The sequence below is a fragment of the Platichthys flesus genome, chromosome 4 (assembly GCF_949316205.1).
Source record: "Platichthys flesus chromosome 4, fPlaFle2.1, whole genome shotgun sequence".
Taxonomy (NCBI): Eukaryota; Metazoa; Chordata; class Actinopteri; order Pleuronectiformes; family Pleuronectidae; genus Platichthys; species Platichthys flesus.
Window position 1 is genome coordinate 28,761,895 of NC_084948.1, and position 25,596 is coordinate 28,787,490.

The 25,596-nt window shown below is 44.4% G+C and overlaps 4 protein-coding genes and 1 long non-coding RNA gene across 6 annotated transcripts; 1 reads left to right on the forward strand and 4 right to left on the reverse strand.

Moving 5' to 3' along the window:
- Window positions 1-400: 400 nt before the first annotated feature.
- On the reverse strand, window positions 401-6,246 carry spint2 (serine peptidase inhibitor, Kunitz type, 2). Its single transcript, XM_062385828.1, has 11 exons — window positions 5,676-6,246; window positions 5,096-5,266; window positions 3,996-4,079; window positions 3,406-3,441; window positions 3,180-3,203; window positions 2,662-2,823; window positions 2,521-2,577; window positions 2,280-2,447; window positions 1,721-1,765; window positions 1,449-1,554; window positions 401-1,362 (listed from the first exon to the last, which is right to left on the reverse strand). The coding sequence occupies exons 1-11, from the start codon at window positions 6,091-6,093 to the stop codon at window positions 1,278-1,280; spliced, it is 1,356 nt and encodes a 451-aa protein (XP_062241812.1). The 5' UTR covers window positions 6,094-6,246; the 3' UTR covers window positions 401-1,277.
- Window positions 3,415-4,065, forward strand: LOC133951731 (uncharacterized). The gene is made up of 4 exons (XR_009920497.1): window positions 3,415-3,544; window positions 3,611-3,648; window positions 3,730-3,910; window positions 3,941-4,065. It is a non-coding gene; the product is annotated as an uncharacterized LOC133951731 (long non-coding RNA).
- Window positions 6,247-8,277: 2,031 nt separating the features above from the next.
- LOC133951719 (transmembrane 4 L6 family member 5-like) lies at window positions 8,278-11,301 on the reverse strand. Its single transcript, XM_062385843.1, has 6 exons — window positions 10,899-11,301; window positions 9,336-9,512; window positions 9,194-9,262; window positions 8,953-9,107; window positions 8,682-8,874; window positions 8,278-8,580 (listed from the first exon to the last, which is right to left on the reverse strand). Exons 2-6 carry the CDS (start codon window positions 9,510-9,512, stop codon window positions 8,560-8,562), a joined length of 615 nt encoding a protein of 204 aa, XP_062241827.1. The 5' UTR covers window positions 10,899-11,301; the 3' UTR covers window positions 8,278-8,559.
- A 368-nt stretch (window positions 11,302-11,669) lies between these two features.
- On the reverse strand, window positions 11,670-20,041 carry rnf168 (ring finger protein 168). 2 transcript variants are annotated; one of them, XM_062385834.1, is made up of 8 exons: window positions 19,794-20,041; window positions 16,907-17,083; window positions 16,183-16,378; window positions 16,017-16,087; window positions 14,963-15,118; window positions 13,904-13,992; window positions 12,322-12,391; window positions 11,670-12,122 (listed from the first exon to the last, which is right to left on the reverse strand). In XM_062385834.1, exons 2-8 carry the CDS (start codon window positions 17,039-17,041, stop codon window positions 11,706-11,708), a joined length of 1,134 nt encoding a protein of 377 aa, XP_062241818.1. In that variant the 5' UTR covers window positions 17,042-17,083; window positions 19,794-20,041; the 3' UTR covers window positions 11,670-11,705. The 2 variants fall into 2 exon arrangements, with proteins under 2 accessions (XP_062241818.1, XP_062241817.1); XM_062385833.1 differs by having other exon boundaries at window positions 11,670-12,125.
- An 807-nt stretch (window positions 20,042-20,848) lies between these two features.
- LOC133951698 (oocyte zinc finger protein XlCOF6-like) lies at window positions 20,849-25,476 on the reverse strand. Its single transcript, XM_062385808.1, has 6 exons — window positions 25,261-25,476; window positions 24,698-24,905; window positions 23,753-24,138; window positions 23,019-23,070; window positions 22,075-22,840; window positions 20,849-21,842 (listed from the first exon to the last, which is right to left on the reverse strand). The coding sequence occupies exons 1-6, from the start codon at window positions 25,375-25,377 to the stop codon at window positions 21,047-21,049; spliced, it is 2,325 nt and encodes a 774-aa protein (XP_062241792.1). The 5' UTR covers window positions 25,378-25,476; the 3' UTR covers window positions 20,849-21,046.
- Between the last annotated feature and the right edge of the window lie 120 nt (window positions 25,477-25,596).

Consider the following 25,596-nt stretch of genomic DNA (forward strand, 5'->3'; position numbering starts at 1 on the left):
TTAACATGAATTTGAATTGAATTCAAATTTTATACAAATAATTTGATTTTATTGCCTTTTTATATTTGTATTCACGTGTCTTCCTCATTGTCACTTGCGTTCTGCTGTAACAACTGCATTTCCCTGGTGTGGATCAATTCACTCTGATCCTATCTTAATTGGTGTGAGGTGTACAGACTGGAGGGACAGTGTGTAGAGTCTGTACAGGGGAGATAATCCTCATATCTGAGCTGTGGACACAGAGGTGGACAGTGAAGGTTTCAGAGACCGACCACTAGTCTGTGTGTCAGATGCTGCACTTGATCCAACAGGACAGAGACATGTCCATCATCTGAGGACATGAGAAGCTCGTCAGTAACTGTTAACAGCTGTTTCTGTGATCACACACACACACACACAATGAATCAACAGTTAATTTATTACAGGTCAAATCAGTTCAAGCTTCAATTATCATGAATCACAGATTAAACCCAACACACTGATTATGAATAATTGATTAATGAAAATGAGATGTCATCTTTCAGTTCAAATTCAAACTTGTTACATTATTCCGTCTGTTTGAAGGTCTCATAAAATATTTAAGTTTATAATCTTAAAAATCTGATCCCCTTGAGAAAACATGTTTGTTACACATTTATTTGTAGAAAGTCTGGCTCTGACACAGTCCAGGTGCATTATGGGACATGTAGGTTCCAATGCTTTCAGACAGAAATTTGAGTATTAAATGTTTCAAAACTTTCTGATCATTTCAAATTAAAACTGGTAGATTTGTTTTTTTTCTTGAGTTTAATTCGACGTCAGGTTTTTAAGTAGTTTCAACACATCAACAAACATCTGATTAAATATTTAATCATAAAATATAAAAACTGAGAAGCGATAATCATAAAGTGAAGAGTAACAATTTAAGACCAAAGGTTTAGTCATGTGACGTGTTTACATTTCATGAGACGTGTTTAGGTAACATGAAACCATAAACATATGATTCATATTTTACTTCATTATGACCATTTAAAGTTTGAAAGATCTTAGTGTCAACATCAAACAGACGAGTGATCATGAGATAAAACTGAATGAAGGAGAACATTTTTAAAGTCTTGTTAAAGGAAAGACTCCATAAAAACAGAACTTAAAAAAAAAGCACATTAAAGAATGGATCATAGAAGAAAATTCTTGTTTGTGGCCCCGGACCCCTCCTTGGCCCCGGACCCCTCCTTGGCCCCGGACCCCTCCTTGGCCCCGGACCCCTCCTTGGCCCCGGACCCCTCTGTGGTCCCTCCTCAGGCCTGGTCTGGTCTGGGACTCTCTGGCAGAGTCAGTGAGTCAACAGACGACTGGTCGTTGGGAAGCAGCTCCTCTTTATCACTGTCAAACAAAAAACATGATCAATGAAGAGACACTTGTTGTGTAGTGGACCAGCAGGGGTCAGTGTGGAGGAGGTTGAACCTCACCTGATGGAGGGACGGTGGGACAGACGGTGACGTCTCAGAGAGACGAGGACGAGCGTCACCAGCAGCAGAGTGGATATGGCGGCCAGAGTGATGAAGAGGAAGAACGCTGGGGAGGGAAGATGATCATGCTTTTATTTAGAAAACCTGAACCAGGATCAGAGACATGTGCTTTTATTTTGAAACACGCCGCTTCTTTCACTTCTATTTTACAATCACAAAATGATAACGTTTGAGAAATGACTTGTGTAACTGTCTTCAAAGGAAAAACTGACCTGCAGTCCAGCGGTTAGGACGTGTCCCACGAGTGTCAAACGAACCTGGAGGAAAGAGTGTGAGGATCAGAGAGGGACGTCACATGAGACGTCACACGACGACAGACGTCACACGAGACGTCACCCGAGGACAGACGTCACATGAGACGTCACATGAGGACAGACGTCACATGAGACATCACACGAGGACAGACGTCACATGAGACGTCACATGAGGACAGACGTCACATGAGACGTCACATGAGGACAGACGTCACATGAGACGTCACCCGTCGACAGACGTCACATGAGACGTCACCCGAGGACAGACGTCACACGAGACGTCACGCGAGGACAGACTTCACATGAGACGTCACATGAGGACAGACGTCACACGAGACGTCACGCGAAGACAGACGACACATGAGACGTCACATGAGGACAGACGTCACATGAGACATCACACGAGGACAGACGTCACGCGAGGACAGACGTCACATGAGGACAGACGACACATGAGACGTCACATGAGGACAGACTTCACGTGAGGACAGACGCCATGTGAAGCTTTGGTCCTTACCGTCTTCGCTGCAGTGGCTCATACACTCCTCCAAGGTGCCGTAGCGGTTCAGGTTTCCGTGGCAGCCCCCGTACAGGAAGGACTGACAGGTTCCGGTGTCGCGGTTGAAGAAGAACTTTGGGAACGCAGCTCGACACGGGCCGGGGTCAGGGGTCGACAGACACTCCTCTGAGACAGAGACAATCAGTATTGATGCAGCCGCTCAGGACAAACTGCTCAGAAGGGGCTGTTGGTTTCTGACCTTTAGTTTCTGTGGAGACGTCAGCAGCTGATTTCTTAGAGGACGGCAGGACGGACACTGAGGGACGAGACACCGACAGGTTGTCAGTGAGCAGCTCAGGTGTACGAGTGAGGACAGGTGCAGACGGGTGCGGGGTCTCACCTGTACACGCAGCCATGCAGCTCTCCTTGCTGATGTGGTTGTTCTTGTTTCCTCTGCAGCCTCCATAGATGAATGATTGACAGGTGCCTGTGTGGCGGTTGAAGAACCAATGCTGAAACGCTGCCCTGCAGGGACCCGCCTGAGGCTCCGCCCCACACTGCTCTGATTGGATAAGAAGACAGACAGGTAAGTTGGTCCCGACCGTGCCGTAGACTCCTTTGGTTCTGTTCATCACGCCGAGCAGCTGAGCAAACATCTTCTTAGAATTGTTGTTATTATTAATATTTAGAGAGCCCAAATTAGAGAGCCCAAGTTGGTCACATGGTTCCATGTGACCAGCGGCTGATGGACAAAATATATGAAAATAAGAACTGGACGTGAGAATGGGTTAGAACCACATCGTAGAACATCTTAGCATTACATGTATGAATCACAACTTAGAACATGTGACATGTTAACACCACATGTTGAAACATTTGCTGTAAGAACCAGATCATACAACGTGTGTGAGAACATACCTGCGTAGTCATCAGCTGACAGATCTGTTGAAGAAAGAAAAAATGAAACAGGACAAACCATCGACTCACGTTCGATCAAAGTTCACATTCATGTTTCTATCTTCAGAACCGGTTGTAACAGACGATAACTTGATACAAAATGATGGAATGTGAGTCATATTTATTACTTATTAAACAGATCTTGTAGAACTTTAATAAGTGAGGATGTTAATGCATGTGGGGTTACCTGTGGACTGAGGGGGATCAGCAGGTTCAGCTCCACCTTGACCAAGAGATAATGAGTGAGGTCAATGTGTGAGGTCACACACACACACAGGTCACACACAGAGGTCACACACACACACAGAGGTCAGTCACACAAACAGGTCAGACACACACACACACAGGTCACACACACACAGGTCACACACAGAGGTCACACACATACACAGGTCAGTCACACAAACAGGTCAGACACACACACACACAGGTCACACATACACAGGTCACACACACACAGGTCAGTCACACAAACAGGTCAGTCACACACAGAGGTCACACACACACACAGGTCACACATACACAGGTCACACACACACAGGTCAGTCACACAAACAGGTCAGTCACACACAGAGGTCACACACACACACACAGGTCAGTCACATACACAGGTCACACACACAGGTCAGTCACACAAACAGGTCAGACACACACAGAGGTCACACACACACACACAGGTCACACACACACAGGTCAGACACACACAGGTCAGACACACACAGGTCAGACACACACACAGAGGTGACACACTGTGGTCCCTGTAATTTGTGTCTTTACTTGTGTGGACGGCTGGAACCATTCGAGCTGCTTTGACATGACGTTGAAGTGGAGCGGGGGTGGAGTCCTGAGGGAGAACTGAACCTGAACACACACAGTACAACAGACTAACATTAATTATCGCCTCCGTGTAAAGGACGGTCTATGGAAGCATATTGCTATAAAACCAGAAAAATAAAAAATGTAAATACAATCCACATCTTAAAAACGTTGGATGTGATTATATCTTCAGGTCTCAGGTGGAGGTAGAACCCTGACATGTTCCCACTTCAATGATCCGGAGGACGAGTGAAACATCTACAAACATGTCCACCACTCTCTGGTCAGAGTTAGGGTCACACAAATCATGTTGCTGTGGTTTTGTGTAGTTGTTGGTTGTTAGTTTGCAGATGGCTCTCACAGTTTGGTGTCTACGGATAAATCAGCCGGGGAAGTCCAGACTGAAGCTGAGGTCGGGTCCATGGATGTTAGAGGAGGAGATTAAGACTTTTCTGGATTTTCAGTTTGGTGTCATGTCCAAACGCGTCCAGGACTTTGTTCCATCGAGACGGGATTATGTAATTCCTTATTATCAGGCTCGTCTGTCTCCTCACATCCTGGTGAAGTTCTTCTGGTCTGGTCAGCACTGGCTGAGGGTGTCGGCCCTGGATCTCCACCTCAGACGGCGGGGAGGAGGTTCTACGGCTGAGGTCGCTGCTGGTTGGCTCCTTCTCCTCAAGGCAGACGAACGTCTCTTCATGAGGAGATCATGTGAAGATGACCTGACACCTTTCTACAGCTCGGTGGTAAACACCTGGCAGATGCAGGAGGTCCAGCGGACCCCTGACCCCAGACCAGGGATGTGGCTGTTGAGGAGCCGCTCTTCTACAGTATGTTTACTTCTATGTTCACTGGTGTGTGTGTGTGTGTGTGAGAGAGAGAGACATTTAGTTTTCTTTTGTCTAAAGTATCCAATTCAAATGTTTTAATTCTTGTTTTTTGCTGTTGTGATTATTGGAAAAATAAAATGTATGTTAAAAGTCAAAGTCTCTTTATTCAGAGAACAGGTCTGACCACTCCCCCTGGCACCTGTCCTCATGGAGTGTTGAAAGGGGATTTACCTGAAACGTTGCTGCAGGTTGACTCACACTCGTCTTCAGACTCAAAGTTGTTGCCGTTGGCATCGCAGCCTCCGTACACGAAGCTGCGACATTTCTGTTCTGTCACGTTGTAGAAAAACCTCGGGAATGCAGCACGACACAACCCCACCTTCACCGGCAGGCGACACAGAACTGACAAGAGAGACCAAAACAGACATCAACACACAGTATCACTCACAAAACACAACACCTGTGCAGGTGAAACCCGTCAAGCCGGAGCAGCAACATTCTTCCTCCGAGACACTTTCTGAGCGCGACGCGTTAAACTGAAGTCAGACGCTGGAAAATCTGAAATCTAGTTAAATATTGTGTTTACATTGTATATGAAGTCATTTGTTTGGATTGTTTTAGTATTGTGTTGTATCAATGGGTCTAACAGGTTTGGTTTTTCTGATCAGTGAATCGGTTTCTGGTGAAATAATGAAGGGGGGGGACTATGGGCCTGGGGCCACTCAGAAGGTGGACCAGGCCCTGATCGAGGACACCTGATCAATAACACAAAGTAGTGATCCGGTGTAGGGGGGGTAGGGGTAGAGCTCACCGTGGTTACTGTGGTTGTTTGGCGGATCACCGGAGCTCAGCAACGGGAGGATGCGCAGCTCCTCCGGGCTCGACTCAACATTCTTCACCTGCTTGTGGAAAACCTGGAACTGGGAGCTGCGCCTGGACACGCACGCTACCCGGTCCTGGTTCTGCTTCCGGTTCCCACAGCTCCACAGCTCACACTGCGGCCCTCCGTCCATCGGGAGCCCGACCACAGCGACGTCACAGTCCGACCTCGCGCAGCACTTCTCCCGGCACCTTTCCGGCTCCAAAGCCTCCGCTTCTCCCAGACGAAACCCGGAGTCTCCGTCCTGGACCTGATCCGGATCGACGGAGCTGTCCCAGGTACAGTTCAGAGCCAGGCCGGGCCCGAGCAGGAGACACAGGGTCAGGACACCGAGTGTGTGTGGTTCCATTGCGTCCTCTGATCCGGATGTTCACCTGGGTCTGGGTCTGGGTCTGGATCTGGATCTGATCTGGATCTGGTTAAAACAAGTCGGATCGACTCACCTTTGCTGGAACAATGAGTCACTTCCTTGTTCAGCAGCTCTTTGTTGTCGCAGATTAAATCACCTGAGAGACAGGTGAGGTCACTAAAGGCCCCGCCCACCGGCTGCGTCACCTGGGCACTTTCCTCTGACTGACACACACACACACACACACACACACACACACACACACACAGACACACACACACACAGAGAACCAAGAGCAGGTTTGTGTTATTTTTCCAATTGTAATATTTTAATGTAGAAATATGTTTCAACTAGGATTTAATTTGGAAGAATGTTTATATATATATATATATTTAAATATGATTTTTTATGGGGAATAATAGGGTTTCACTGTAGAGCTAGGGCTACGTTGTAGCACTAACGGGCTCAGGCGATTTCAAGTCTGTTGAGTCGGTGAAGAGAGAGCGATCGATGAACAAGCGCTCGTTTACGCTCTGCGGCTAAACGCTTCACTTCCTGTAGCCAGCAGGTGGCGCTGTGATTTTAAGTCATGGGGTCTTTGTAGATGTCTTCAGGTCGCGACTCTTGTCTTACATGTGTAGTTTGGACTCGATTGAACCAAATATGTCCAAGATACAGAAGCTTGTGTTTCGGTGGCGTGTATTCAACCTTTGACGCCACGGTCACATGGTGTTATGAAAAGTCGAAAAATAACTTTAGATCTCCATCTTGTTGTGATGACACTCGTCTAAATTTGAAGCTGATTTGATGAAAGCTTTACGACAAGTGCATCAAAGTAAAAATGTGGAATATGGCCTCACCATTCGGGGCTTGGGCCCTGAATTTAGTATTTTAATATGTTTTAAGAGGGAAAAAGAACTTGGCATAGTTAAAAACTAATGTAACATTCAGAAATATACTTTAAGAAGGACATATAATATTTAAGATTAAGTCAGAAATAATGACCACTTCTCTCACCCTGTTTCCTGTCTCTGTGAATAAACATTAGCTCAATGATTGTATACCTCTGTTTTTTGGCACTCATATATTGGTTGTGTTAACTTGTATTAGGTGTGAATGTAAAACTCCTCTCCTGTTTACTTTAGATGTAATGGATTCAGGTGGTTTGGGGACAGAGACACTTCCTCTAGGACACGATGAGGGGGACCGCTCTAAAGAAGTGCTTCCTGGTCTCTACTCTGGGTTATCACAGTGAGGACGATCTAATAAGCTTTGTCATATTTCTAGAAATGAGAGCTGCTCCATCCAAAGCAGATGAATGTTATCTCTCCTAATCAGACCAGGTTCCCCCCAAAACTTCACCAATTATCAAAGAAGCCCTTGTGATGGAAATCTGGAAATACAAGAGGCTGGAACTCCGAATTAGTTTTTGTGTATTTTAAAAGGCTTTCTGCAGAAAGGATCAAACAGAGAGTCACAGGGATCTGAGTGAAGATGCAGGACAGTCAAATACAAGGATCTTCTACAGGAGGACTAAGGCTGTTGGTCTGAGCCGGTTCAGACTGGTTCTGTAGGCGCAGGTTGAGACAGGAATCTGAACACAGACCTGATTGACACATGTTTCCTTTGGAGATAGCAGACAGGCGTTCAGTTGTTCGAAGAGTTAATAAGTGATAAAAGGTCAGAAAGGTTTCAGGTCATAAAAGTCTGTAGACATGTTTGCAAACTACAGCCACGATGTCATTTGGACACCACGTTGACAGCCAGGCCCTAAAGGATGTGATGCGACTGTGATGTCATCACTGGTCGTATTAGGGCCAGAGAAAACGACAGAGTCCTTGAACGTGTACACAGCGAATCAATATGGATTATTGTGACGTAGTCAGATGTCGTTACTGCCGACGTGAATAAAAGAATGAAAATTATCCTTAAAATAATGTTTTCATCTTAAAACTCGTTAACTGATGATGGGGGGGGGGGGGGTGGTACCTTTGTAGTTTTATGTGGGTTTCAGTTATTTTATCTAGCTGTGATGTTAATTCTTATCATTTGTATCATGTGAGTGTGTGTGTGTGTGGTTCAGAAAAAAACTCAACAAAGGATTAGGATATGTAAAAAAGTGCACATCATGTAACTCAAAGTTTAGGAGGAAATACACAATCACTAAAAACACTCACACAGTCATACACTTTATTTACTCACATGTTGCCTGACACACCCTTATCTGACTGATACAAAACAAGAACATTGACGAGTGACATATATAACTTTTATATATATAAATATTATATAATCATAATAATGAACCCTAATAAATAATAATTGTCATTATTTATCTTTAAGTCTTATTTTATCCAAAGTGCATCTGTGCTTTTCAAAATAAGACTCATTTTCAATTTCAAAGATTTTAAAACTTGATATGAAGTGTTGAACATCGTCCTCATTCATGATCCACCAGGGGGCGTCTTAAACTGAGACTGGACTGACCTGTACGCACACGCACACACAAAGACACACACACACACTTGGAAGTTAATATTATTTTATATGAATGATTTGGGTTGAACCTCCGTTTGTCACTTACTGACCTTGTTGGCGTGGAGACCTCGGCCCAGCATCAGGCCCAGCACTGAGTTCAGGACGTTCGCTGCACAGAGGACAGTCTGCAGCCCGCTGGCCCCCCCCATCACACTGAACAGAACTACATTCCAATGAACCACAGCTCGAGGCTGCAGACACACTCCTGACCACAGGGTGGCATTGTACAGGTAACTTGATTGACTGAAGGACGAGAGACCGCAAGAGTCAAAACATCTGGACATCGTCATTTGTGTGAGTGTGTGTGTGAGAGTGTCTCACCAGTCATGAAGGGGCCGCAGTGGGACCCCCCACATGGGGCCAGTGGTGGTGTTGTAGAGACAGAGGGGCCCCTGAATGAGGCCAGTAACACTGACCAGACAACAGCCACCAGCTGCCACCAGACAACCGGTGGAGCTCAGCACCTGACACAACATCTGTAAAAGAAAGACATCGAAACTTGTCGCCAAACATTATCCAATTATCCAGCTTCTTGATGTGAGACCACACCCCCTCAGCTCACCTGACGCCTGAATGCGCAGCAGCCTCTGGTGCCGCTGCTGCGAATAGACGCTCGCGCTCCAAGAAGAACCTGGAACCACATTCAGACCAGTTTAACGTTCACGGTTTAATTTGACGATTCAACTCAAACTACGCAAACGTACCAGAAAGCCTGACGCCCAGAGGCCTGTGGCCCATGTGGCCTCCCTGGTCACATGACCCTCCCACAGGAAGTTGGTCTTCAGCTCAGGAAGCAGCAGCAGGATGTTGGACAACATGCAGATGATTGCCATGGGAACCAGAGACATGCCCACACACTGTAGACACCTCGACACACACATCTGATGGGTTCACATGACGACACCATGAGACAGGGCCGGGGCTCCTCCCCCATATCTGTGATCTTTATACAATCAATTGATGACCTCTCAAACCGACCAATCAGCTGAGGAGGAGGTTTGTAACATGGGTCAAATAAAGCTGGAGTTCTTCAAGGATCTGTGTGAGTTTCTCATGGTTCTTTAGTGGAGCTCCTCTGGGTTCTGAGGCTGGTCCTATACTTTTGAATCTTCATGTACACAACTAAGTGAACATGTAACAATGTTCAACTGTGTTAGTGTTTGCATCTGGTGAGAGAAAGTTACTTATTTAAAATGGCTCAGAGTTTGTTGTTAAGACGTTTCAGACGATCTCTGGAGAGTCCAGTGTTTCTCCGCAGTTTGACTTTCACACATTAAGCAGCAGCAGATTCTGTTCACAACAATAGAGCCTCCCTACTTTTATTTTCGTATAATTCAAGGTCAATAAATGTTTCATTAACTACAAAGTATTTATTTTTAGGTATATTGTTAAGAGTTCTTTACAAACAGTTTGTATAAATCTTTCTGAGCTGATGTCACTGGTCTCTTCATCTATTTAAACCATCAACTTGTCTTTCAGACTCTGTCCCAACTGGACATTTTAAGGAAGGTTTTCCTCAAAATGTGGTGACAGCTCTAATAGAATGAAGAGAAACGTGTAAGAGTGCAACTCTGCTTCCTGGTCTCCACTCTGGGTTATCACAGTGAGGACGGTCTAATAAGATTTGTCATATTTCTAGAAATGAGAGCTGCTCCATCCAAAGCAGATGAATGTCATCTCTCCTAATCAGACCAGGTTCCCCCGACACTTTTTTAATCATCTACAGTATGAAGCCCACGTAGTGTTGTGGACAGATGTATTCTTATCCTTTACAGAATCCCAATAACTCTTATTATGCTGGACCCTAAAATACTTTTGGGTTATTTCACTCAGTTAAGGTTCTGCAGCAAAATGGACAATTTGAATGCAGCTTATCTTTCTACGGCCACATTCATTTATTTTACTCCATGTCCCTAATGCTGTACTTGTTACCTCCCTCATATTCTGCCTGTATCTCTGACTCCAGATTACAATTACTATTTTAAATATTGTTATTTATGATCTTCATTTCATATGAATGTTGCTGAATTTTAAAGTCACTTTAGACATTTAATAAAAAATAAAATAAAGAAGTGTAGTGATATGAAGATAAGATTAATAATCAAATTTGTATTAATAGTTTAACATTTTCAGTGATACACTGAAATGTCTGTTAACAAAATAAACAAATAAGGTTTATGCGTCAATGACAGAAAAATTACAATGATAGTTTCATTATTTCAGCAATTCATAAAAAGTCTGATATAAAACATTAAAATAAGACTCACAGTGCCGAGCCGCTGATCCACTTCAGTCTGAGGAACAAACGTTTAGAGCGTTCACACAGAAACAAGGACACGCCCACAGCTGTGTGGAAACAGGAAACATCCTGAAGCTCCCCTCTGTCCTTGGGGTCCAGATGTTCACTCACACATCTGGTCACTATAGCCAATAACAATCATTATGGATTCATTAAACGATGTGATCAGATGGCGACAGGTTATCAGTACAAGGTATAATCAGAGCAAACCAGTGACAGAGGTCAGAGGTCACTTCATCTTTTTCTCTATTTTCAGTTCTCTTCTTATTTTAGATCAGTTTGAGTCACAGGAATCCAGAGCAGCAACGACTCGTGGGAGTCTTGTTTCCTGAATTTCAGAAAAGGGACATGATTCAGTCTGAGTCAGGGATTCAAACACACGACACGTCTGATCCACGAGGACGTGATGACACGTCAACATGGATCACATGACCACAGAGGAACCACACGATCCTGACCATGATGAAACTTCCTCTGAAAACATCTGTTTACACATGATTTAGATTCATCGTAACTCTTTAATCAACAGTCTCATCGGTCGTAACTGGAAACATGTAATCGTCACGTTTTCAGACTGACGATCAAAGTCGAGTCATGTGTCGTTGACGTGACATCATAAGACGTCATTAGACATCCAATCAGAAGACACAAATCTTGTGGATGAACACATTTTAAACATGTGACAAAATCAGGTGACTGAATCATTTTAGTTTTTCTTTATTATAAGCAATGAAAATAAGAAAAGTCAGAGAGAGAGAGAGAGAGAGAGAGAGCTTCAGCTGCTCATGGAGAACAAGTCAGTCAGGGTGGTCTGTTTCTGTCCCCTGCACGAGGACGAGGACGAGGACGAGGACGAGGACGAGGACGAGGACATCTTCGTCATCTTCCTGGACGATCTGTTAGGCGTGGTGACAGCAACCTTTCCTCCTTTGTCACGGAGCGGGTAAGCATCAGCAGAACCTTTGCGTCGGTCTGTGGTTCTCAGTTTCTCCTCCTGGTCGAGTTCCTTCTGGAGGAGCTGAGCGAGTCGTCGGTCGCCCTCCTCCTGTTGCCGCTGTGGACTCTGCAGCTCAGACTCCAGCCCCCCCACAGGAGATGGGGAGGAGGAGGGGCAACCTCGTTTGGAGGTCGTTGCCTCCTCGTCTGTTATCTCAAGGTCAGAGTTTTTCCTCTTAGTTGAGACGACCACGTTCTCCTGAAACAACACAAACACTCACTGACGGCCCCTCAGTTCAGTCCCCCTCCATCTCATTGACCTTTGTTTCTGTTTTAATTAGAAAAGATACAATTTAAACTGTATTTTCAAACTTGAATCGTCATGTGTTAGTACATGATTAACGACATGTCACCTACAGGTGAATAACCTCGTACCAACAACCTGTCCTACCAACCTTGTTGTCGAGGCTGTTGGAGGCGGAGCTGCAGTCTGAGGTGGTTTTTGATGAAAGAGGACTGAAGAACCTGGAACAACAAAAGCAAAAGTTTTTGGTCTTTTCACTCCTCTGACCTACAGGTGGCACTAAAGCAACAAGAAACCCTGCACTGCAGCAACAGAGGTCACAGACTAGTTCTTTTCAAAGGTCTTATTTAATATTTCTTATGTTTTAAAATGGTTCTTTCGAGACCTTATCATGCATCAAGTTCACACAGGCTTGTTTCTAGCCATGCTCCAAAATATAAAAAAAAAAATAGTTCTCTTTTCTGCACAAAAGCAGAAATAATAATAAATTAAAAAAATAAGTAATAAAACATACACCTAAAATATCAATTATAAACTAAAATGAAATATATTAATGAGTAGAATGTATGAATGAGACTTTAAGTAATACTGTCACTTGACTCCACCTTCTCCTTCACATCCCAAATCCTCACTCATGCCTTCATCACCTCCCAACGGATTTCTGTAATGGAGTCCTGTTGTGTGAACCTGACAACATCCTGAAACGACTTCAATAAGTGCAGCACATCAGGCCGACCCTCAGTCACCTCCACTGGCTCCCGATAGAGGCCTCACTTACAAATCCCACCATATTTAACCGACCTCCTCCTACACTGCACTCAGCTCAGTCCTCTAACTCAGGTTTGCGCTCCATCCCCAAAACCAAATTGAAAAACTTTGGAGACAGAGGCTTCTTTGTCGCAGCCCCCCCACTCTGGAACTCTCTCCCTGCTAAACTACCCAACGTTGAATCTCTCGACATTTTAAAAATCTCATCAAGCCCCAACTCTTCACTACTGTTAATGCTCCACCCTCCTGTTCTGTAAATGATTTATTCTGTACTTGTATTATCCTTTTTTTTTTCTCTACTGTTTTGTTCTCACAAACATGTAAACAACCTTGAGTCCTGTTTGAATCGCTATATAAAAATAAGCCATTATTATTATTATTACTGTTAGTGATTGTGAAAATATGACCAGGCTCAATGTTATGGCCCACGTGTCCCTCTGGTCCAGGTGGGAGAGGGCGTCTGCAGCGGACCTGTTTGGCCCGTAGGTAAACTGAAGAGGGTCCAGTGATCCAGGGATGGAGGAGGTGATGAAGCACCGTTCAAAGCACTTCATGAGGGTGGTCGTTCAGACAGAGGGTTTTGGGTTTCTTGGGAACAGGGACAATGATGGTCTCCTTGAAGCATGCAGGGACTACAGACTGGAGCAGTGAACACGTGTCTGTGAATGTCTGTGAACACACTGACAGCTCGGCCATGGATGCCATCAGGGCCAGGTGCCAGGTGGGGTCCGGTCCTCCTGGGGCTCTTGTGCCTCCACAGTCGGGGAGATGCTCTCAAAGCGATGCAGACACCACCTCAGCCCTGCTGGTCTTTCGTTTGTAGTCTGAGATGGTGTTAAGTCCATGTTCCTCGTGTTGGAACCCTGGTGGTGAGACTCCACGTTGTCCCTGTACTGTCTCTTGGCACTGCTAATAGCACCCCTAACCTGATCTGAAATCTGTCAAGCTGAAATCCATCAACTCACCTGTCAATGGATCCAACTTCCTTCTGTCTGTTAGTGGGAGGAGTCACAGCAGCAGGTAGGATGTTTCCCTGAGTCACCGGCGAAGAGTTCTGAGGAAGATGAAGATTTAACAATCAGAGCTGTGACTTTAGAATCTCTCAGCCAATCACTGAGTGACTTAGCTGATGATGTCACTGTTTTTGAAACCTGTATCTTTATTAGTAGCTAGGGTTGCAAAGGGTTGGACACTTTCCGGTAAATTTCCGGAAACCTTACGGAAACTTTCCATGGGAATATTGAGCTCTGGAATTTTGAAAAAAAAAATATAAGCAAATTAAACGATGAGCAATAAAAACATCATTGAAAACTCTATTTTAAAGATGTATGGAAAGCAGCACACGCTGCACGTTGAACTTCAACCCTCCACTGTGCATTTCTCCATCACATGCACAGATAACTCCCAGCATCCTTCACTCTATAGCAGGGCTACTGAGGCCTGCTGTAGTGTGCAGGACTAGTCAGGTAAGTTTCAATGATATTACTGGAAAATATAGGAGCATGCTGACTGAGGATTGATAATATGTTCATCTAGCCTCTTTCTATTCATTTATCCATCAATTGTAAAATATTTTTAAAGACGATTCCAATTATTTGGCTTACTATTTATATCTCTGGATTTGCATTAGTGTTTTTTGAAAAGATTTTTCTCATCTTATTCTACAGAACACTTCCACGTGCACTATCTCCTGTGTGGAGACATTTCACCCCAGCCAATGTAGATGAAAGGCTGTGTTCATTTATGAATACTGTGCAAAGAACTATGTTAAGAATGACACAAAGATGCAGAAGCATCTAATCAAGTGCCCAAAGTTTCCTCAGGGTTCAAATCAGCCTATGACAAAACAAAATGTTTATATTTATGTCTGTATATGACAAGGTAAATACAGTTAGTATAAATTACCCACAAAATGTCCAATTTATTCCTGTTAATTCCCGTATATTCCCATGGAAAGTTTCCAACTTATATATTCCCTGAACTTTGCAACCCTATTAGTAGCACAGGAACATGACAACACAGACCAGCTGGTTATTGAGGAGTCTGGCGAGTTGCTCATCTCCTTCTCGTCTCCTGGTCTCCTCCTGAAGCTCCACCTCCTCCTCCGCCAACAGCCTCTGGATCAACTCATTGCTCGCCCTTTTCTCCTCCTCCTCCATCACTCGCTTTTCCTCCGTCAGCTGAAAATACACCCGCTTTTGATTTAGTTCAACATTCACACCAAATCATTTATACCCAAACTCTTTGCTCAATGGATCTAAGCCCTAACCTTTACAGAGGGTGGTGCAGTCTGCCCAGCACATCACCAGGACAGCGCTACCATCCATAGAGGACCTCTACACCCAGCAGTGCAGGAAGAAGAGCAGCCGGATTATTAAAGACCCCTTTCACCCCAGCCATAAACATTTTTGCCTGCTGCCATCCTCAGCTGTTTATATATATACATTATTTCCTAATTTTATATTCTATTTTATTCTATTTATACTATTTCTATCTTATTTTATTGTATAGGTTGTAATTACTTGAACATTGTTAGAAGAGAGCCTGAGACTCAAGCATTTCACTGCCAGCGACTGCTTCATGTTATTGTTGTGCATTTGATAATAAAATCTTGAATCTTGAATCTTGAATCTTAAACTTTCTTGGTCAATGAATTACTTTAAATCTAGTGGTTGAGTAACTTAATGAATTTAACAGAGAGAGAGGGAGGGAGAGACAGAGATAAGTCATTCTAATTAATGGATATTCTGACTTTCACCATCCAGGTGAACAGTCCCATGTCCACGTGTAATGAGTTTACTTTATGCATGTTCATATATTGGGCCAATCAGATGGAGCCCTGCTGCCCTAGATGATAAATTAACTGTTTTTTCCTTCATCTCTATAATTGGTTGATTATAGGAAAGAATTGTGACGCTAATTTTATTAACCTGGGGGAAAGTAACACACACCCCCTTTCAGCTGACACTGACACAAATGTCAGAAATCAATAATCAATCATAAATTACAAATAAAACCTTTTTTTTCAGACATTTTAATTTGATAATTGATCAGTGTGAAGACTGAAGTGAATCTTACCTTCATGATCTGATCCTCGTATTCCTGTCGGACTTCACCAGGACGACTGACTGAGGGAGCACACACCAACACTACACACACACACACACACACACACACAAGTTCAGAGTTATGGTTTATTGTGGGATGTTTCACAGTTATAGTTGATTGTGGGATGTGTGGGTACCTCCTGGGTCGTCCTCGTCCTCCTGACCCTTGAGGCGGCGTTCACACTGCAGAGGGAAGCTGCTCTGGATCTGATTCCATAGCTGCTGATCTACCAACGTGTTGTTCCTGCTGTTCAGACGAGCCCACGATGAAACTCTCTTCCTGCACATTGGACAACACAGCGTGGACTTATCCACCGTCTCCAGGAAACACACCTGAGAGAGGAGAGACGAGACTGGATTAACGTTTTTTATCATGATTAGAGTGAACAATATTTTCAGTTTGATCACGTTTGTTGAAATGGCAGTAAATGTTCAAAAGTTACTGATTCACTAACTTAAGTCATTTCAAAGTTTTATATTGACATATATCAATAAAAATGATGATGGTATTTTAATTATCTATCGAAGATCGACAACTTGTTACAGATGTTACAAAATATCTTTGTTTGTTAAACACACAATGTCTCAACAGTGGATGTGAGGATCTGCTGCTGCTTTCTCCATGTTTTTACAACACAACAAATACTGCCTCTTGGAAATCATCAAGTTAAGTAAAGTAAATAAACAATAAAATGAATTGTGATCTAATTATTTTGATGATCTTCACATCAATGCACTAAGGCTTGTGTGGTGAAAAATGAATTCTCGCCTAAAATATCCAGTTGGCCCCAGTGGACCCCGTTAGAAGCAATAAGTAATTCACCTGGTCAACACGTGACAGGAACCGAAAGTGTGTGTTACCTTGCAGAAGGTGTGTGTACAAGGCAGCCTCACAGGTTCGATGATGATCTCCAAACAGACGGGACAACGACAGTCGTCCAGAGACAGACGTCGTCCCACCCTTCCTCCTTCCTGCTCTTTTGAGACTGGAGACATCTCCCTCCAGTTAATGATGTCTAGCACACACAGCTAGCACACCTGTGTTGAGACAGAACAGGTGGAGATCAGCTGACTGATTTTTTTAAATAAAATAAAAACTTTTCAATTTAGCATGTGAGGTTATTTAATACTTGAATCAAGTATTTGTGACGCCTCCTGGTGGAAAACATATGGTTCTCACTGTGGTTATGTATCTTATTAAGAGAATAACCCCTTCCTGGTATTACCCACAAACACCTCTGTGGTTACCAAGGGGAACTTCAAGTATATCATCATGTATCATGATGTATCATGTATAGAATAAATTACAATGCCTTTATTGTCTTTGCACAGCTGTACAATGAAAATGTTGTGGGTCTCCCTGAGTTTCATACAACATACATAAAACAACAAGCAAAGGTATCGTCAAACAGATTCTGTGGCCCTCCACGGTTTCAGAATTATGACAGTCGCACATTCTGAATTTGGTATCCCTGTTCCGTGCTGTATTATCCTGCCGCATGTCCTCCCTCCTCACTACACTCCTCACTACACCACATTTCACACAATAAACACCACACTTATCATAAGTTATTAGGATCTGAACAATACTAAAGTTTGCTTTGCTCTAGAGTTTACACTATATGGTAAATGGTTTTGTATTTATATAGAGCTTTTCTAGTGTAGATGACTCAGAGCTCTTTATAGTACAGTATTACATTCGCCCATTCACACACACATTCATACAGTGCATCTAATCGCAGCACTTTGTTATTCTATGGTGGGCCTTTCAGGGTTCAGCATCTTGCCCAAGGACACTTCGGCATGCAGATGGGTCAGACTGGGGATCGAACCGCCGACCTTCAGGCTTGAGGACGACCACTCTACCCCTCAGCCACCGTGTAGCCTCAAGCTGTTGAATTAGCAACGCAATTCAGAAACAAGACCGGGGTACCGCTGCGCTAGGAAATGATAAAATCAGCATTTTGACCCGCTGGAAGTCACTTTATTTTATTGAGTCACCATCGTACACTGTTTGTGTAAAAAGCCGGGAGCAGGTAAACAATGAATGTGGACTCCTTCTGAGAACTCATGAGGTAGGCTTCTCTAAGCTCGTCTTCCGTTGCGCCACCTACTGTTCTGGCGCCGAATTGTTTTCAGCAACGGAGAACTATAAATCAAAACGTGTCCGTCCGTAACGGACTCGGAGAAGCATACATTGGCCTTAACCACACGTCGGCAAGGCGGAGGGCCTACGGATAGCCCTTGGCTGTGATTGGTCCGCTAACAACATCATTTCAGGAATCTCATATTTCCGGACCTCAAACCTCCTATTTCATTTCCTATATCACAATACCCAAACACGATTCTACGATAAATGTGACAAGTGTGTTAAGCCAGCAGAGTTGTCCGGCTGACGGTGGCTGGTTAGAGCCCTGACGGCATGTGTGTACTCAAACACCGACAGGTTAGAAGCAAACACTTGGTAGTAGTTAGTATCGGGAGTCCCTGCTGACTGTGTGTGGAAGCTTGAGGGGAAGCTAGCTGCCTCCGTGTAGCTTCAAGCTGTGGAATTAGCAACGCAGTTCGGAAACAAGACCGGGGAACCGCTGCGCTAAGAAACGATAACACAAACATTATGACTCGTTTGTCGTCACTATATTTCAGCTAAAACTGTCTTTCCACGCGTCATCACATTCCACGTGTCTGTTAGTTGCCATCGTTCACTGTGTGAGCGAAGCCAGGAGGAAGAAAATAAACAAACGTTGACTTCTTCTTCACTTCAAGCTTCATAAGGTAGGCTTCTCTAAGCTCGTCGTCCGTTGCGCCACCTACTGTTCTGCCGGTGAATTGTTTTCAGCACCGACAGTCTTCGGAAAACCGTAAATGAAAAAGAGTCCGTCCAATCCCGTCGTCCGTAACGGACTTGGAGAAGCATACATAGGCCTTAACCCTTAAATCTTAATGCTTCAGCTGAACAAGACATTTTGGACAATTCTGAGCTTCCAACTTTGTGGAAAGTTTAGGGAAGTGTTGTGTTCGAGGACTCTGCTCAGGTCCATGAAGGCTCGGCTGGGTGAGTGTGGCGTTCAGGAGCTGGATTGGCCCCAAAGAGCCCCGAGCCCTAACCAATGAACTAGAAGGGAGAGTCGGGCCCTCTGGTCCAGCATCAGTGTCTCACACATACCTTCTGAAGGAAGGAGCAGAAATGCACAGACACCATCCAGAGTCTTGGAGAAGAGTGAAGCTGCTGCAAAGAGGGGACCAGCTCCTTATTAATGCCTATGGATTTGGAATAAGTCATAAAAGCTCCTGAAGTTGTCCCAGTACTTTGGTCCTTATAGACAATACGACATGTCAAACACACTGCAAAAAAGGAGTCCAACATCATGTGCACACGCAGTTTTTCTGCTACACAACACTAGACGTGACCCACACAGTGAACACAATTGTTAATCGATGATGACAGAAATAGGGATTGATTACGAAGACCTGTCACGAGCTCATCAGGAACATTTCTAGAAGTCTGGACAATCCCGAGTTTTCCTGAAGGCAGCACCAGTTGCTGCTGACGCAGCTGATGGTCACAGGAAGATTTAAATAAAGTTTAATTATTTTTCAATTAAGTTAACTAGGTTTATATAAAAGGACTTAAAGGTCAAAGGTGAACCCTAACCCAGCTCAATGATAATAGACTTAGCTTCAGCTGATGCTAACATTAGCTTCAGGCTAACACCGCTAACCATAACAACAAGAACTTCAAACTCACCGCGGAGCCGAAGCAGCTCCTCGGCTCAGCTCAGGGTCGACACCCGGGCTTCAGTCCCGGGCCTGACGGTCACTCCCCGGAGCAGACCCGGAGCAGAACCGTGTATATCGGACGAGAACCTGTGCAGAACTGGAACAGACCTGTGTTTACCGGACGACAACCCGAGCAGAGCCGGAACAGAACCGTGTTTACCGGAACTCTTTCGACGCTGAGAACCCGCGTGAATCGCCTGTTTGTGCGCATGCGTCACACAGTTCCAGCGCTGCCTTCAGGAGCGTCGTAAATCCCAAATATGATCAATATTGATGACTGAAACACAAAATGATATTTTCAAGTTTGCACTTTCTTCAGTTTATCAAAGTATTATTTGGTTTGAATCAGTTTTATTTCCTACACCACAGTATTTAATTTGACTGGAAAGTATCTTTACAAATCCAAGCTTTCAATGAAATGTTCATGTTTGATTATCTTTCTGAAGTCCTGAGATTTTGTTAGATCTTCTTTGTTCATTTCACACTTTACAAGTCAGTTGTATTTAAAATAATTAACATCTATTTCTATTACCATCGAAATAATCTCTTCAGCATCACTAATAAAAACACTTTCTGAAACTAGATGTTTATTTGTTTCATGATAAAAACATATTTTATAAAAAACAAGCGAATGTGATCGATCAAAACAAATGAAATGTTTCATTATTCCTATGAACTGAATCATAAGGACGAAAATAATTCTCTGTAAATTCGTTCCTAACCCCTAAAACAATTGTTGTTCTCTCTCACACTGATGCCATTTAAATAAATCTATATAAAGATCAGTCACTACGTATACAATAAGTGAATGTATATAAAGACGGACGATACGTCTGATACCAATACTGCTATCTTGTGTTGATCTAATTTGATGAGTCTGTGCAGTGAAGGTCGTGGAATGGATTCGACCATTCAGGACGTCTCCGCCTGCTTTTATATCATTAAATAACTAATTCAAACCAAACTGATCAGAAACTTGAACAAACACCAGTGAGATAAGAACGACCTGAAATGACAGAAACATCTTTGACAAACATTTATTTGACGTCTACTTTAATTTTTTTGTTTGGTCCCATCTGCTAACATGGAGGTTTATGACCTATACTGCAGCCAGACACCAGGGGGCGATAGAGCTGTCATGTGGTCCATCTTTCATTGAAGTCCTGGCTGGCGAGAATGAAGCCATTTATCCCAAATCTTTACTGATCTCTAAGAAACCTGTCAGCTGTTACTGTTTGTAAACTCTTGTGTCCATGGGAACTCGTCCCCGTGTTTCCTCGGCTTGCTGCCGGACTCGAGGTCGTTCAGGCCGTCGTCTCCACAACAATGTTTCTTGAGCTGCCGAGAGTCGGAGAAGCCCTGACTGCAGCGGTCACAGGAGTACAGCTTCACGCCCGTGTGGATCTGCATGTGAGACTTGAGCTGGTTGGACTGCCTGAACTTCCTGCTGCACACCACACACTGATAGGGTTTCTCTCCGGTGTGGACCAGCAGGTGGCGGTGGTAGTTCTGTGGCGTCCTGAATTCTTTCCCACACTGTTCACACCGGTGAGGTTTGACTCCAGTGTGCAGCAGTTGGTGCTGCTTCAGCTGGGACGAGAGCAGAAACCCTTTCTGACAGATGCCGCAGACGTACGGCCGATCGCCGCTGTGCTGCCTCATGTGGTACAGGTACATGTGTCGTTGGTGGAACGACTTCCCGCAGGTGTCACAGGTGAACTGCTTGTTCTCTGCATGACTCTTCTCGTGCGTCCTCAGCGTGGTGCTGCTGCTGAAGCTCTTCAGACAGATTTTACAGCCGAATGGTTTGATCCCAGACGAACTGCGTCTTCCCTTTCCTCTGTCCGTCCCTCCGTCTTTACTGTGATGAACCAGCTGCTGGTGTTTCTGCAACTGACAGTTGTAGAAAAACGTCTTCCCACACAAATCACACATGAATGGCTTCTCCACTCCGTGAACCAGCATGTGAGTCTTCAGAGCCCAGGTCCCGGTGAATCCCTCCCCGCATTGATCACACCTGAGACACAACAGAAAGTGAACGAGGAAGTTAAAAAATATACACAAAATATGTTTTGTTATTGCTTCAGTAAAACTGTTGTTACTGCCTAACCCCAACCGTTGCCATAGATGGCACCAGGATTATGAACACTGGGTGATGTGTCAACCCATGTCTTTGGTCTCAGAGTCTAATTTTAAATGTATAACTCCTAACTCTAAACACCTTCTTGTGTTACTGTTGTTGTGATTACCTGAAAGGTTTCTCTCCATTGTGCAGCCGCAGGTGTCTTTGCAGGTTGTACTTGAGTCCGAAGCTAAGGCCACAGGTCTGACACATGAAGGGTTTTTCTCCGGAGTGGACGATGGCGTGCTGCAGCAGACCCATGCGACACTTGAAGGCCTTGTCGCATTCACTGCATTTGAACGGTCGCTCATCTGAATGCGATCTCTTGTGAACGCGAAGGTTGCTGGCGGTGGAGAAGCTCTTCCCACAAGTCTGACACATGTACGGGCGGGCACCGGTGTGAACGGTCTGGTGTTCTCGGAGGCTCTTCTTCCGTGTGAAACTCTTCCCGCAGACGTCGCACATGAAGGGCTTGATTTTGGTGTGCGACAACTCGTGATAGCGGAGAGCACTAGAGGAGGTGAAGGTGCGATCGCAGGCGTGGCAGCCGAGTGGCGTCTTCTCGAGCCGGTGGGCAGCCTGGTGGGCTCTGAGCTGTCGCAGCAGTCTGAACTTCCTGTCGCACTGGTCACAACGAAGCAGCTTGTCGGGGTCATTCTCCTGCGCCGCCCTCAGCTGGTGGCTCAGCTGGTGTTTGTGCAGCGTGGTGATTTTGTAGAAACCTTTATCACACAAGCTGCATGGAAACGGCTTCAGGTGACACGATGCATGTTTGTTCAGCTGATGTTTCTGATGAAAACCTTTGTTACACAGTTCACAGAAAAACCTCTTCTGTCTGTACAACTCCCTCCTCCTCCTCCGCTCTGCTTCCCTCTGCTGGTCATCAGTCAGCCCTGCATCAACACACAAGGTTTTTATTATATACACAAAACACACAAACCATCACCTCAATGGTCAATGGGGCACCTGTCAGTGGGAATCCTGTCAGTAGGGCTCGTTTTTTGTAAATGTGAATCTAACTTCTTAATTATTTTGTCCCTCATTGGTTCATGTAGATTTCAGATGTCTCACCTGGTCGACTCCCCGTCTCATCTTCATCAGTTTCTGTCTCCATCAACGGTTTCTGCAAAACACAAAAACAGTTTTTCATGTTGTGACATCCCAACAGAATTGGGTCTGGATTTCCCACACTTTCAATTCACAAATTGCACAACACTGCCGACACATTCACAACAGCAACAAATGGTAAATGTGAGGGGGCGCCGGTGTTGTACTTAAAACACAAGATCTTAGCAGCATAATACTTCCTGCTTGTCTGCTGCTCCACCCCTTAACTGAATCCTGCAGAGGATTTGTTTTAAGCGAGTCTTAGCAGAGCATCTCCTCCTGCTTCTCAAGGGTTGGGGTTCTGATGACACCACACGAACAGTCTGGAGGCATGTTATGTTGTTTTATGTCTGAAGAAGAGGTCACCAGTTACTTCAGTTGTATTGGATTCTGCTCTCTAACACAGTTTACCCCTGAAACTAGTTGGGACAGAGTCTAATAGACAAGTTGTTGTTGGCTTCATGTGTGAAAGACAATCGGTGGAGTAAATCTGCAGATGATCTCTTGAAACAGTTTTTTACTGGTCACTTCTTGTTTTTTCTTTACCTGTCCGTGCTCTCTCATGATGAGCACAGTCATCTGACGACCAATAATAAACCTTTAATCAATCAATGGATAATCACATCGATCAGAGATTAGTTCATAAAGGGGGTGTGACGCGACAGTGATGTATTGATCAGTATTGATCTCACACTTACATCCAGAGCTGGCTCTTCTTCAGGTGTAGGGAGATCTTCTCTGACGTTCAATGATTCATCTGCGAGCTCACCAATTGGCTGATCATTAACCACAGGAAGTGATGTCATGTGTGAAGAGGACCGGATCAAATCTGGTGATCGATTTTGAAACGATTCTAAAACCAGCTCAGTCTCGATGTCAGGAGAGGGCCCGTCTGCTCTCTCCTGCAGCACATGGGGGCCACAGCTGCTCTGGCCTGTGACTGGTGAGGCCAGTGGCTGGCTGATGGTGACCAGGGGGACCTGGGTGCCGCCACATATTGTTTTAGTGGACTTGAGGATGGCCATGGTGAGAGCAGCAGGGTCACCTGCTGATTGGTCGATGTCCAGCGACAGAGCGCGCCCATCTGTAAGATTCAGTTCATTAAAATAAAAGCTTGATTATTGATATTAAAAGACCATAAAAGGACAAAAAACACCTTAACATTTTATCTCATGTAAACTTCGTATTAAGTTTAACAAAGTTATTTTTCCATCCTCTGTGTTTTGGGGAAGTTCTAAAATAAAAATACTTTAACCATCAGTAAATGATTGAAAACAAATGATGTCCCTGCTGAAACATTTCAGCACAACTTACCGACATAGACTAAAGTTTGTTTTAAATATCTATTCAACAAAACCAAACTGTTTAATCTTCAAGCCTCTTTACCGGAGACCTGAGAACATGTGTCACATGACCCATCACCTGTAAACTGTCTACTGTGCAGCTGGTGACTTAAAATACTACGAGATGCGTTCAGGTTCCCTCCCCTCATATTAAGATGCGTTCAGGTTCCCTCCCCTCATATTAAGATGCGTTCAGGTTCCCTCCCCTCATATTAAGATGCGTTCAGGTTCCCTCCCCTCAAGTTAAGATGCATTCAGGTTCCATCCCCTCACATTCCCTGTGACGTTTAGGGCACCAACCTGCTGGGATGATCTTATAGAGTGTTTGAGTCTGGCAGGTCTTGGCGGCACAGTTCTCCTGGCTCTTCAGTTGAGACTTCAGATGTTTTACTTCATCCTTCCAAGCTTTGTTCTCTTTCTCTAAACTCAAATAAAGTTCTGTAAAAACTCTGCAGATTTTACGAACAGCCTCTCTTGACATGACGCTGAGGACGGAGTTCAGCTGAATCTGTAAGAAATGACAAACTGAATCAAATCTCTTCTGTGTGACCATCGTGTTCAACTAATGACAGAGTAATATTTATCAGCTGACTGTAATATTTTGATTACATCAAATCATAATTACATTATTCAATAAAAAAGTGTTTTGTCAGTTCTCTGATATAAACTTGTTTTCACACTGAAATATACGTATAAACACGTATACTCTGATATAAACTTATAAACTCTGACATAAACTCATACTCTAATATTTACTTGTATATACTCTGATATAAACAAGTATGTACTCTGATATGAACACTTATACTCTGATATGAACTTGTTAGTATTAGTACACGGATGTACAGCCCGCCTGTCCTCACCGCTGTGTCCTCCCTCTCCGTGTGTCCAAGTGTCTCCTGGAGGACACACACAACACACTCCACTGCCGCCGCCATGATGAGCTCCGTCTGACTGCAGAAACTTCGAACCGCCGCCATGTTGCTCCGAGGCTGACGTTGAGCTGCAGCGGGAATTGGAGCCGCAGGTTCGGGCAGAACTCCGAGAGACGTCGGTGAGGAGGAGAGACCGGAAACTACTGTGACTTACTGACTTCACATCCGGGTTAACCTCCGCGTCAACATCCGGGTTACCTGCGTCTGTGCGTGTGAGTGTGAGCGTGTGTGTCTAGAGTGTGTGTGTGTCTGTGCGTGTGAGTG

What these genes read in the sequence shown, in the direction of transcription:
- LOC133951698 (XM_062385808.1), bottom strand. Translation starts at nt 25,377, where the DNA reads ATGGCGGCGGTTCGAAGTTTCTGCAGTCAGACGGAGCTCATCATGGCG. An exon ending in CTATAAGATCATCCCAGCAG is followed by an intron (nt 24,139 to 24,697) that starts GTTGGTGCCCTA and finishes TGAATCTTACAG; the next exon opens with ATGGGCGCGCTCTGTCGCTG. An exon ending in TGAGACGGGGAGTCGACCAG is followed by an intron (nt 22,841 to 23,018) that starts GTGAGACATCTG and finishes GTGTTGATGCAG; the next exon opens with GGCTGACTGATGACCAGCAG.
- spint2 (XM_062385828.1), bottom strand. Translation starts at nt 6,093, where the DNA reads ATGGAACCACACACACTCGGTGTCCTGACCCTGTGTCTCCTGCTCGGG. An exon ending in AAACAACCACAGTAACCACG is followed by an intron (nt 5,267 to 5,675) that starts GTGAGCTCTACC and finishes CTCTCTTGTCAG; the next exon opens with TTCTGTGTCGCCTGCCGGTG. An exon ending in GAGCCACTGCAGCGAAGACG is followed by an intron (nt 1,766 to 2,279) that starts GTAAGGACCAAA and finishes TCTTTCCTCCAG; the next exon opens with GTTCGTTTGACACTCGTGGG.
- LOC133951719 (XM_062385843.1), bottom strand. Translation starts at nt 9,512, where the DNA reads ATGTGTGTGTCGAGGTGTCTACAGTGTGTGGGCATGTCTCTGGTTCCC. An exon ending in TCTGGGCGTCAGGCTTTCTG is followed by an intron (nt 9,263 to 9,335) that starts GTACGTTTGCGT and finishes ATGTGGTTCCAG; the next exon opens with GTTCTTCTTGGAGCGCGAGC. An exon ending in GAGGTCTCCACGCCAACAAG is followed by an intron (nt 8,581 to 8,681) that starts GTCAGTAAGTGA and finishes GTGTGCGTACAG; the next exon opens with GTCAGTCCAGTCTCAGTTTA.
- rnf168 (XM_062385833.1), bottom strand. Translation starts at nt 17,041, where the DNA reads ATGTCTCCAGTCTCAAAAGAGCAGGAAGGAGGAAGGGTGGGACGACGT. An exon ending in GTACACACACCTTCTGCAAG is followed by an intron (nt 16,379 to 16,906) that starts GTAACACACACT and finishes CTCCTCTCTCAG; the next exon opens with GTGTGTTTCCTGGAGACGGT. An exon ending in GAAGTTGGATCCATTGACAG is followed by an intron (nt 12,392 to 13,903) that starts GTGAGTTGATGG and finishes TTGTTGTTCCAG; the next exon opens with GTTCTTCAGTCCTCTTTCAT.